This window comes from Pelobates fuscus, chromosome 6 (assembly GCF_036172605.1).
Source record: "Pelobates fuscus isolate aPelFus1 chromosome 6, aPelFus1.pri, whole genome shotgun sequence".
Classification (NCBI taxonomy): domain Eukaryota; kingdom Metazoa; phylum Chordata; class Amphibia; order Anura; family Pelobatidae; genus Pelobates; species Pelobates fuscus.
Window position 1 is genome coordinate 135,886,859 of NC_086322.1, and position 13,615 is coordinate 135,900,473.

General features: G+C 36.2%; 1 protein-coding gene across 11 annotated transcripts in view; it reads left to right on the forward strand.

Moving 5' to 3' along the window:
* CAMK2D (calcium/calmodulin dependent protein kinase II delta) overlaps positions 1-13,615 on the forward strand; it is a 253,131-nt gene that overhangs the window by 163,758 nt on the left and 75,758 nt on the right. For 6 of the 11 annotated variants that reach the window (XM_063458273.1, XM_063458276.1, XM_063458275.1 and 3 more), the window contains exons 5-6: positions 6,525-6,590; positions 12,462-12,534. In XM_063458273.1, the coding sequence (XP_063314343.1) occupies positions 6,525-6,590; positions 12,462-12,534 (139 nt within the window). Of the gene's footprint in view, positions 1-6,524; positions 6,591-12,461; positions 12,535-13,194; positions 13,268-13,615 lie in introns of all 11 variants that reach the window. The other 5 variants (XM_063458274.1, XM_063458277.1, XM_063458280.1 and 2 more) reach the window with 1 other exon arrangement.

Here is a 13,615-nt window from a genome sequence, read left to right on the forward strand (position 1 = left end):
AACGTAACATTTTCTTTATTTACTTACTGTATTTTGAAGGCATGGATTGATTATTTTATCTCATTCATGGCAGAGGGGGTTACAAACAATGTAGTGTCAGCACTCACTTTCCTATGGATTGCCACAGGTCACCCATCTGTTGTCTAATAGATGCAAATGAAGGACACTTTATTGAACACTCACATCAGTAGAACTACCATGTTTTGTCTTGTGACCTTTCTCAAGCCCTATTATAATCACAGCACCCACACCTGTGTAAATCCCTAACTAAGACCATAAAATGCAAAAGGGAGTGTATAATATTGCCATAACAACCAATTTATACAAAACTTTACCAAAGATAGTAAACAAAGTTAAACTTTTATTACTTCAACAATGTATTTTAATTCATGTTGTATAATCTCACTATTTATATTAATAGCTTGCAACATTTGTTTTAATATAGGCTCTGCATAGGATCAAAGGCAACAATGTAGTCATTTACATACAAAATCTACCAAAGAACAGAAAACAATAGTTCTATTTCCCAATATTCCAGATTAACGGTCTAACTCAGCTAAAATTATTTAAAGGCAAAACACTTCTAAATGACTAATATTACATTATAATCCTCATTTCTTCCCAGCTAAATAAGAATAGTCACCAAGTATTCCTTATGTAAACCAAATCATTAATCCATGTGGAATCTATTAATCCACGTAATTTGACTTTTTTTTTTAAATTCAATAAAGAAAACTGTGATAACCCCACCCAGCACAATGTTTAGGCAGCAGTAGAGGTTGCTTTAGCAGCTTGCTAAACAAGGGAAAGCTTGGGTAGTCAGTCACCATGTTTACCGGACTCCCGGGTGATCTGTGCATACCCCTATATCAATGGTGTCTCAGTGACGTGTTATTCACCCTTGACAAAGGCCCCTCCCTGCTGTAACATTGGGTGTTTTGCGGTAACATTGTATGTATGGACTGTCTTTTGTCATTGTATTTACATTTATTATAGTTTCCTTTTTTGCCTGTATTCTGCATATGCATTAACATGAACCAACACTTTTTAAAATTATGAATTATATATGGGATACTGCATTTTGATTTCCATATAATTTTTTTGCATAGTTTTGTGTATATTAATGAATTCTAAAATAATTGTTTTATTTTTAGAATTGGTGTGCAGTGGGTATTTTGTCTTTTTGCAGTATTTTAAATGGGTCTCGTGCTTCTCTTTCTCTGTCACTAAGGGCCTCAGGTTAACACATAATTTTACATTTCTTAAACAAGTCTCGTCAACCCAGATTTCAGCAGAAACTAGATGCCTCACCCCAATCAATTTTGGGGTTTTCCTAGCTAATGAAGTAATGGTATATTTAAAGTGGAAACTACATCAATACATTATTTTGATCTGTAGGTTTTACATATAATTGACAAGCCAAACCACTATCTTGTTTGTATGATCAGATGTTTAACAGAGCAATGTTTTCCAAGTCAGCAGAAAAGGTAAATGTAATACCTTCATTATTTAATCTAAGTCACAAAACAGCCAAAAGAGCCTTTGAACCTCCAAGCAACCAAACATTATCTATAAATCTATATGCTTTTGCATATCTAAAGGGACACTATAGTCACCATAACAATTACAGTTTATTGCATTTGTTATGGGGAGTATAATTATTCCCTCCAGGCTTTTTGCTGTAAACTCTTTCTTTTCAGAGAAAATGCCGTGTTTACATTACTACCTAGTGATAACTTCACTGGCCACTCCTCAGATGGCTGCTAGAGGTGCATTCTGGGACAGTGCTGCACAGTGAGCAGCACTGCCATTCAGTGTCTCCTCCCTCTGCATGCAGATACTGAACTTTTCTCATAGAGATGCATTGATTCAATGCATCTCTATGAGGAGATGCTGATTTCCCCCGGCTGTGTTTGACTTGTGGTGGCTCTGCCCCTGATGTGCCTCCTTGACAGTCTCCGCTAATCCTATGGGGAAGCATTGTGAATGGTTCAGACCACCACTTCTGATTATGTCAGCAGACATCATGTAGTTTTAGAGGCAGACAGGGGCAGAGCCAGCAGCTGCAGATTTGAATACAAGTAAGAATTTACTATATTTATGGTGGCAAGAAGGAGCCAGGGGGCTAGATGGTGGTTTTAACATTATAGGGTCAGGAATACATCTTTGGCTTCCTGATCCTATAGTCTTCCTATAACAATAAATTAAATTAAAAAAATATATCAGAGTATATCTTCAATGTTGGACATTAACACATTGATATATAATGAGGTCCACATTAGAACCCATGGCTATCCCCTTAATACCCTTGCGTTAAATAAAAAAAATAAGCATCTTCAAACAAAATCAACAAAACAAATTCCTCTTCAAAACATTATCCAACATGGAAACAAAAAAAACGCACTGTTTCTCCAAGTAAACAGTGCCCTCTTGTAACTTAGTTACATTTAATGTGGCCAAAATTCTCATCAACCTGTAAATCCCCAATTTCCACAATATCCAATGCTATCCATTACAAAAGATACATTTTTGGCATGAAAGGTTTTCAAACACATTATAAAAAACTAGTTGATGGATAAAATATAGATTTGATGCCAGTGATTATCAGTCTGTCAGGGGATAATCCCGTGCCTTGTGCAACACAGCTGTAATGGGGTTCTTTTGTAGAGGAAAAGTGCACAATCGCCTCCGCAATGGCCCAAACAACAGAAAGTGTGAATCTCCTGCTGCATTTTAAATGTTGTATCTTCATTACATTTATTATAAACCTCTGTGCTAGTTGTTTCGAAATTCATCTTCTCTATTTCCTTGTCCATGACTTTCAAGCACTTTAAGCCTCTGTGTTTATCTTATCTTCTCTTTTCCATAGACATGTAAAATATCTTTTCAGTAATATAACCTGACATAAAATCTTTAGAGATAATGTAAACCATTCTATACTGCCGTCCGTCACCTTTTTTTTTCCCAGCATGCATAGTATTTGTTTATTGTGCCATGTTAGAGCAATAATGCTGATTAACAATGATCCTTGATCATTGCTTTTGATCAGTCACCAGGGAACGTAACAGTAAGCTTTTAAATCTTTAAAAGTTGTTATACATTATAGTTTATCCATCAATCAATTAATCTATTGATCGGAAACAGCAGAATAATTGATCTATGTTTTACCACAGTGGAGATACAGATAATTCAGTAAGTTGGCCGTTATATGACCATCTAAATGCTCTTAAATTTGTTATTTTACTCTGGGGAATACCTTTGCAAGACTGCGTGTCAGATATATGGCCAGTTCATTGTTTAGCAATGTATGACACTTCTAGCATTCAAAAGGTTAAAGCATGTTTATCTGTTTTCTAGTATACACATCATCATATGCCAATATGTGAGAAACTGATTATATACTAGTATGCTATCTTTGTCTAGATTATTTTGCCATCAGTTAAGCCATAATTTGTAACACACTGAGGATATTAAACAATGTGTATTAAAAAATATGATTTATGTTATTCAATCTTAAGTGTGTGGTGGTAATACAGCACAGCTCATAGTTGTAGAAAGTGATAAGAGAATACAAAACAAATATATAAATACGAAGTAATATTGAGTCCATAGATTTGTGTTAAAGAGTGAGAACCGCATGGTAGTGTATGTATTGTAGTGTGTTGATAAAATATATCACATTTCCCATTTCTGTTACAGATGTTTGAAGAGCATCACCCCTATATGGCTACAAGGTCACAGTCATGTAGGTCATGAGGATGCAAATTCCTCACCTTTGCTCTCAAACTTCATGAACTTGGTATCTCTCTGTGTTTGAGGGCAATCTACTGATCTGTAATGACTGTGTTGGGAGCTATAATGGATTTTCCTTTTAAGTAGCAGGATTAGTAACCAAGCCTGACACAGTTGTATAGGGTAAAGAGTACCTTTATGAAGGTATTGAGAGCATGGATGCCTAGTACTGGAGGGGAGTCCTGACTATCTCCTTCTACACAGGGTTGTTTCTCTTCCCACCATGGACTATAGACATTTTTTAAAATCTAGAATCTAATTTTTATGGCTTCTGGCTTTAAATCTGGAATGCTGCATTACCCTAATAACTAGCTAGAAAAGAAAAAGTAGTTTTCCACACGAATCACAATGGGGAGTGAAGGCAAAAAATGATTTATTGGAGATCAAAAAGGACACATGATTAAGGCCTCTAGACCAAAACATTATATCGTTTTTTTTTTTCTTTTTTGATCTCCAATAAATAATTTTTTGCCTTCACCCCACATTGTGATGCATGTGGAACTCTACTTCTTGGTAATCCTGGTATATGTGGACCGCCCTCCACAAAGCTCATACGTAAACTTACTTGTGGGCAGCACTCCTTTGACTTTATAGCTAGAAAAGAAGAACTAAACACCAAGATGTTCTTTACTGCTCAGTTGAGATAATTATCCAAAGACCATAACCACTGCAGTGCAATAGTGGTAGTGGTAACAGGAATGTCATTGTGCATGGCGCCTCCCCCCATATACACTAATGCTGACAGAGTGTAACAATATTCCTTTCAATACTGGGATGTATGGAATGAGGCAGGTGGGTAGGCCATCAGGGTGCATCACCAATGACACTACCTGTGTCCCTGGGATTGCCCACAATGAGTGTACCCACCCAGAAATTGGGCCATCCCCTGAGGGATGTGCAGGCTGATATGAACTACACCAGGCTGACAGGAAGCCTCCAGGCTGGCCCTCTGCATGAAGTGCTGATGACGCTTTTTACATGGTCCTAGTGCCCACCGCACAAGCGTGAGCACGTCTAATATGCAGCTGTGCTGCCAATTGAAGGCAGGATTGGAACCCAAAATAGGGACTGTCTTGCTGAAAGCAGAAGAGTTATGAGACCGTTAGCTGTCGTGAGCCCGTTAGCTGTCATGAGCCCAGGACTAGCTTATTGGCTTAAAGTATCAGCTGATTGCTCTCAGCCAATAAGCTAAACCTTGCACTGCAGGGCTAAGCTCATGACAGCTAACAGAGTTTCCGGCTACAGTTTTTTTTTCTCTGTACGCTCAGTCACTCACTACTTTTCATGTACGAAAGCCTTGGGTTGGCTGAGATCATAAGTTTTGATTATGTCAGCCAGCAGGCAGATCAGGGGTGGGGTCAGTGCCAGCAGACCTGTGCAGTGCTGGAAACAAGGTAGGTCAAGAATACACGTTTGTGTTTCTGACTCTATAGTATTCCTTCAAGGACTCTTTCCAGGAATTAAACTTGAACTTAAGCAAATATTACTGCATACTAAGCACTGAGCGGCCTTACTAGTTAGCTAGCATTCCAGAGTCATTATAGTTTAGTGTATTTTTCATAAAGGTATCAAACTGCTTTAATCGCCGGAAAACAATTTGTTTTCTGATCTAGTGAAACTATAAACTTTTAGCCCACTCTACATCCATTGCATTGTTGTAGGCAATATATACTAAAATCTGTGATGCACTAGGTCTAGAACAATCTATTGCTTTTCAAAACATGAACATGTCTATTAAAATGTCTACAACATGAGCATCTAGTTGCAGAACATTACCTGGTGGAGAGAAGACAGAGACCAGATCAAATAGGTTCAAGCAATGGTGATCTGCTGCAAAGACACCCATAATCGTGAGAGGAAAATCTTTTTTTATTAGGTTATTCAAAACATCAATTTTAATGTCTGCGCCAAGTCTCTCTCTATTGCAATTTCAATTTGATCATTATGGGATTTCCGCAGTAATAAGTCAATTACAATAAACCTTTTCACACATTTATGAAAGAACTGCCTAAACCATCAGTTTTATTTGTTGGTTTAATCATAGAAAACTGTGTTCCTGGCTTACATTAAATTTTCAATACCCCATCCCGTTTCATAATTATATTAATTTACAAAAGTTACTTTGCGTCTTGTAACTGGGACACATATTATGTTCCCTGTCTGATGGTTATTTTACAAGAATGTTGCAGAATTAATGGCTGTGGTAAAAATACTAGAATAAAATGGCGTTGGAAAATTAACCTGATTGCTCACAAAATCACAGTAGAACCCCAAAAATGAATCTGTATCTGAGAAATAACATTGACATAGCAAAAGTAAGTCTCTATATAGTGTGTAACATTGAAAAGTAAAGCTTATTTATGATTTGCGTTAATGGTTTCATCAATACCTGTGAAAAACATGGGTGCGATATAAATAATAATCGAAAACTGAAAACCCATTTAAAAAATAAAAATGTGTTAAGCAATTTAAAGCAAATGTTACATTCTCGTGTAGGAGTAGTCTCTGTATGTACTATTTATTCTTTTAACTATTGAGTACGATTTATTTATTTACTATTATGGTAAACACCCGACTGAAAACTAATAATTTTAACACTGTGAAATTGTGTTTTTAGTACATGGCAGTGATCAATTTGTTTGTTAATCTTTCCAAAACGGCATCGTTTTTGTTTGATTGTTTTTATTTTACTTTCAATTATTTAAAGTTTGCACCTTTCTGTGTTTTCACAGAGTTACTGGTGGGGAACTATTTGAAGATATAGTAGCGCGGGAATACTATAGTGAAGCAGATGCCAGGTAAGTTTTCTTTGTTTGTTCTAATCATTGAAGCAGGTCAACATCTAATTTGCAATAGATCTTTGTAAGCTAGTTGCTGATAATTTGTCTGCTGATTAGTGATCACACTGTAATCTCTATTTGTAGTTAGTTGGGGTAGTGCTCCATAACCAAATCCGTGGTTATATTGCCATGAGTTCCTTGGCGCTGTCCTCTGGTCAGACCATTTGCAAAATATTGCTAGTCCTCTCTACCACCTTTGTTGCTTCATGATCTCCATAAAGCTACAGTGGAATTTTGGATATCACTTTAGCTATTCAAGTTTGTGCAAGTTTTTAGGGCACTCATTGACTGAGATTATCAGCTGTTGTTAGCACAAAATTGACATGACAAAAGCAGATCTCAACATTTCCACTAGCCTCTAGCCATTGGCAAGTGAAAATGTATTGCTGGTGAGTAAATATTTACTCTTGGTGTGTGTGCTATGGCTTGCAGTGGCAAGTTATTGTTAAGACCTGGCTGGTAGCATAGGACATCAAATTGTAAGCCCTTACTAAAGTGATGGAGGATACCAGGAGTAGCGTGGACATCCATAAGGGGACAGGTAAGTGTAGAACCATGTGACACCTTACTAGCAGACTACTGGCACCATAATAATTAAAGTGTGTTCTAGTATGATGCTTATAGTCTCTCTTCAAACATTAAAACAGAGCACATTTGCTAAGGCAGCTACTGATTGTGAGACTTACTATGGACCAGTTTAATATTAGCATACTTAATGCTGTCCAATTGTAATTTGAAGGATATGGAAAGGTTACATTTGGCACTTAACGGCACTATTGTCCACAGAACAACTACAGCTTAACGAAGTGGTTCTGATATCTAGAGTCTGTTCATGCAGGCTGTTTAATGTAAACACTGCTTTTTACCTGATCTGCTATCTTGGACTTTGCAGCTGACTTGTTATTGTTTCACTGTCCACAGTACAGTAAATAAACCCATGCAACTGTAAGTCCTAGTTTGGCCTATTTAATTTATTGAAAATAAGTCTGCCAAATATCTCCAGTCTCAGGACTGTCATTAAAGAAGTTATCCTGATGATTTGAACTACGAATTTCGTAGCTGCAGCGCACATTGACAAATATAAAGAGCATGAATAAAATATTGCATGGCTATGATCACAATGACAGGACTACTATTGAGAGATACTGTTGGAAAAGCACGTTCATAGATTGTCTAGCCCTTGAAATTGCAGATAGATGTACATTGTGCTGATATTGTTTACTTTTTTTTCTCAGCTATTTTAATCGGTTGTCTTTCATTATTATGTAATTTGCAATATGACATTAATTCCATGTGCTCAGAATGTTTTTCTTCCAGGTATCATGCTGCCATGTTGGATTGTGATATTTGTAGTGCATCAGATATTTTAAAGTCATTGATGTGACAATGATTCTGCAAAACCTGTGTGAAATTGATACATGTATACTGTTTTGTCTAAACATATATTTACGCAATAAGTAATATATGTTACATGTTGTTCACATATTAATCTGTATTTCATTTTCACACCTGCATTTGTGCTTTGCTCTTTTTCCTTTCTTTCTTATGGCACTTTTCAGTAAAATTAGTCAAATGATTATTTACAGAACATGTTTTTCTTTTGTTTTGTTTTGTTTTTATGGAGCCATCATAGGTCATTCCTAGGTGTGCATGCAAATCCAGAACTCAGTCACTTTATTTGTTTAAAATAAAATTTCTATAAAGTGCCATCTACGTGTAGCTCATGTTGTGGTGGTTTATCACTTGAAAGTTTATTTACATTATTTTGAAACAATGTTCCAAACATTGTGAAATAACGCTCGGATAATAAAAAATGTTCCTATAGGGACAAACATTGACATTGCTAAATGCGGAATGTTAACTATAATTCAGATAAATCTGTTGACAAGACCTGAATGACCCAGGTAAGTATTGAACCATTAGAAAAGCAGTTGGCTCCTATGATGACACAGCACCAACAAACCACTAGTGCCCAGTGATCTGTTAATGGGTGCTTATTCTGAAATGGCATAGTACATGTAGCCAGCCAACTGCAATGTGCATACTTCAGGAATGAGCTTCAAAGCTCTAATGCCTGAGGTGTTTTTTTTGCAGTTAAAAACAAAAGTGTTGCACTCTGATTACTATTTTGTCTGCAACATCTTTTTACTAGTAACAGTTTTTTGGTTTTTTTTTAGTGTGGGGAAAGTCATCATGAAATTTTATCACAATTTGCCAATTCTCAGAGTTATCTAAAAACAAAAACAAAAAAAAACTATCAGTGGGACATGTAAGGTACAATCAGAACCTTGAATTTTAATCTGATTATTTTACTGTACAGGCTGTTTAACCTGCCTCATGTAGAATGTATTGTTAATAACAGAGTTACTGTTTATTATTCCTTAAAAAAAAAAAAAAAAGATAAAACTGCACAGATTGAAAAAAAAATAATAATCATACAGATTGATTTATAACACTTTTTGTTTTGTTTTGTTTGCTTTTTTGTTTTATCCATGATATAGACTGCCCTCATTATAAAATAAAGGTCATACTTACGCTTTATGTTTCTGAGTATGCTGCCAATCTCCAGCAAATTGCTGCTGTTCTAAGCAGTTTATTGCTGGGAAGCTCCTTTCCTTAAAATCTAGAGACATTTAGTTGATTTTGTTTGAATAGTAAAAGCCTGTTCAGGTCTGTATTCCCTACCGTGCCATTTTCTGGTGAAATAGACACCTCTAGAGACCCTTACGAATTTTACAGAATAGAGAAAATATAGAAAGAACAGGAATTAATTTACTACATCAACTTGAATATCTAATGAGAATCTGTAAGTGTTCTATAAGACAATCAAGCAAGGGCTAGACTGATGAACTTTTATAACGCTCTAATAGATACTTTAGATATAGAAATAAAAACAGGAGTTAATTCATGGTTGTCAGGAATGCCCTGCAGTACAATACAATATAGTAATAATAGAGAAAGCAGACAATTCCAAATTGACATAAATGTCAATATTGGTTGTGGGAAACAGCTAAAAGAGTCATGCCCAACAACAACAACGCATCACTTACACAACAATATTATGTTGGCAGGGTGCTACACCTTAAAGCTTTGCCATGGTTAGTCTGGACATGGAAGAGTTTAACCATACATCTATTGTTCATTTCTGTTTTTTTCCGCAATACTAGGAATAATATAGAAGTTACAATACTAGGCATAATTTAAGTTTTTTTTTCTAATCCATGCCGCCATGCTAGTTAATTTTTATTTTTATAGAATACTTTTTTCAGAAAAAGTAACTAAAAAGATAATAAATAAGCACTATTTATATATGTGTGTGTATGTATGTGTGTATATATGTGTGTGTGTGTGTGTATGTATGTGTGTATATATGTGTGTGTGTGTGTGTATGTATGTGTGTATATATGTGTGTGTGTGTGTGTATGTATGTATGTATATATGTATGTATGTATATATATATATGTATGTGTGTATGTATATATATGTATGTGTGTATGTATATATATATATATATATGTGTGTATGTATATATATGTGTGTATATATATATATGTGTATATATGCATATATATATAAACATACATACAGGTGTACCACACCACACAAGACCCAGAGGGCAGATTGTGCAAAGCAGAATCAGATACAATCCAGCACAAAGTATCTGGGTGCAAGATGTTAGCAGGGACAGCATACAATGAGAGGCCCAACCAAGTTGCTTAAAAATATTTGCACCGAATATGGGCTGGACCTGCCTAAGTCCAGATGGGAGATACCACAAAGGGTATTTGCAAATGATAGGGTTAACATCCTGTGGGGCTTTCAGATCCAGAAAGACAAGCAAGTACTGGCCAATTAACCTGACATTGTGGTTGTAGACAAGGAACAGAAGACTGCAGTGGTGATTGCTGTGGCAATACCCAGTGACTTTAAATCAGGAACACTGAGCATGAGGTGGACAAATACCAAAGAGGAGCAAGAAAGGATGTGGAAAGTGAAGGCATTAGTTGTCCCAGTTGTGATTGGAGCACTTGGGGCTCTGAGATTAGCTGTCCAGAACAGTGCAGTTCCAGGAAGAACACATAACATCCAGACTCCCAGGCCTCTCGTAGAGGGCCAGAGAATAAGGAATACTCCAAATACCATCTGGAGGGTCAGACAGTCAAATTAGAAAAAAATAAATGATACATTTATTTTTTATGCAGCCATCAAACCTGTTTTGGTGGCATTCCAACATGTGAATCAATGTAGGGCACACAATCAAATAATCAAACGCTTTGGTGCCTGTGTTGCAGTCACAGCCCTTGTTTACTGAACCAATATATCCATGAAATAACAGACAACCTGGCACACTATTTTTCCATTTGATATTTAAAGTGCTACACTACTAGTTAAGACTAAACGTTACACCAACAGTGATTTTCTAATTGCCAGGGCTGATTTTCTAATTGCCAGGGCTGAATTTTTAATTGCCAATATATTAGCTTGTCCAGAAGAAAATCAATCTGTAAATTTCATGTTTGATTTACTTGCTACATGAGTGGTAAATGAAAGAAGAAAATGTCTACCAAGAACAAGCAAATGCCAAAAAGCATGATATGTGCCATGCTACTGAAATGTTAGGGGGCGGGAGGGCAACAAACTAAATATACAGTTGACCCTGCCACAGATGATAAGAGAGTGCCACCATCTTGAACCCTAGGCGCGGAAAGTTAATTTGTTAATAATTGGTTTTTGCATGACCATTTATTTTCAATCACATTTCCATACCCCTTGGATTTAAAATGTGTGCTAACTGCAAAGAGCCATTTCTAGTTGAATGTTTTAACCCCTTAAGGACCAAACTTCTGGAATAAAAGGGAATCATGACATGTCACACATGGCATGTGTCCTAAAAGGAACACTATAGTCACCTAAATTACTTTAGCTAAATAAAGCAGTTTTAGTGTATAGATCATTCCCCTGCAATTTCACTGCTCAATTGACTGTCATTTAGGAGTTAAATCACTTTGTTTTTGTTTATGCAGCCCTAGCCACACCTCCCCTGGCTATGATTGACAGAGCCTCCATGAAAAAAAAAAACTGGTTTCACTTTTAAACAGATGTAATTTACCTTAAATAATTGTATCTCAATCTCTAAATTGAACTTTACTCACATACAGGAGGCTCTTGCAGGGTCTAGCAAGCTATTAACATAGCAGGGGATAAGAAAATCTTAATTAAACAGAACTTGCAATAAAGAAAGCCTAAATAGGGCTCTCTTTACAGGAAGTGTTTATGGAAGGCTGTGCAAGTCACATGCAGGGAGGTGTGACTAGGGTTCATAAACAAAGGGATTTAACTCCTAAATGGCAGAGGATTGAGCAGCGAGGTTGCAGGGGCATGTTCTATACACCAAAACTGCTTCATTAAGCTAAAGTTGTTCAGGTGACTATAGTGTCCCTTTAAGGGGTTAAATACTAGTAGTTACATATAAAGAGTGATTCTGTGGCAGAGTTCTGAAAGTGGAGCAATCGCCCGGTATTGTTGCTCAGTATACAGAACTAATTTTTATGTCTGTTTAATGTGAATGTTTGTTTTCATTTTTAACTTCATATTTGTTTCCAAAGACACTGTGATGTCTAACATAAATATATGTGTGTTTTTCCTATGTTTTGTTTTGTTTTTAAGGTAGCTTTCCCATTATAATGTCTAAATGAAATAAAATGTGATTACAGTTGATGCTGACATCTTTGTATGTGTCTGCCGTTTGTTTCTTGTTTAATGTGTATCAATTTGTGATTATTTTACCTTTAAACGTTTCCCTCCCATTTTGCCCTTGTATTTTCACAGTCATTGTATACAGCAGATTCTAGAAAGTGTAAATCATTGTCATCTTAATGGCATAGTTCACAGAGACCTAAAGGTCAGTATTCTGGTGCTCATACATTGTTTATCAATCAATATGTGGGGAGAGGATCAGGAGCAAATGGTTAGAGATTCTTTCTTGGCCAGTTCTTCTTTTTCCCCTCTCCAAAATTAAAGAAATGTAAATGCATGATGCCTCCATTTGCCAGTCTGCAGGCTATATAAGCAACATGGCTACAACATATCAACAAGAAGTATCATTTTTAGTTTTCTCTAATGTCAGTGTCCCACATGTTGGCTTATTTAGTCTGCAGATTTCAACACCACTTCTGTCCTCAGACACTGGGTTCCACTTGCAGAACAGCTGGCTACTTGCAGTACTTTAATGGCTCTTCAATAATCACGTTTACAAAAAACAATGTAAACAAACTATTATGCATTTAGAAAAAAACATTCATATTGACCAACTTTTTTGCTATATATGTTAAATGATGAAATAGAAAATACATAGTGTTTTGTAATTTATGTCATTATTTTAGTTATTATTTGCAACTACAATAGACACATGACATTTTTTAAACTATTCACTTAATGCGGTTTGATCTGCATACCCCCAGTTTTTTTGCTTGCTTTAAGTTTTAACCCAGTTGTCATGAGGGTACACAGACAGTAGGTGCAAGCTTGGAACTAACACAAGCCCCCTGGTGTTTGCATGCAGTCATTGCATTCAGCAGATCCTGGAGGCTGTGCTTCACTGCCATCAGATGGGCGTAGTCCATCGAGATCTAAAGGTAAGTGAATCCTTCGCAAAAAAAAAGCTGCTATTTTTGGATGCTGTAGTTTGGCTGCTGTCCTGCATGTGTGGCTGGAATATGCAAACATCAAATATGTTCATTTTGTAGACTGTGTGTTATGCTTGAGCACATGGTTTCGCAAGTAAGAATAAAGAGTGATTGTTCTATTAAAGTAGCATTGTCATTTTTTTTTTTAAATGAGGCCTTCATAATTTATAAAAATATAAAATATATATTCAGAAATATATATAGTAAAGCCCTACTGGCTCACATAAACTAGGAAGGGCCTATTCAGTTTGGTAGTATCAATTCAGAATGAGGCGTTTGTCTAACATGGGATGCATG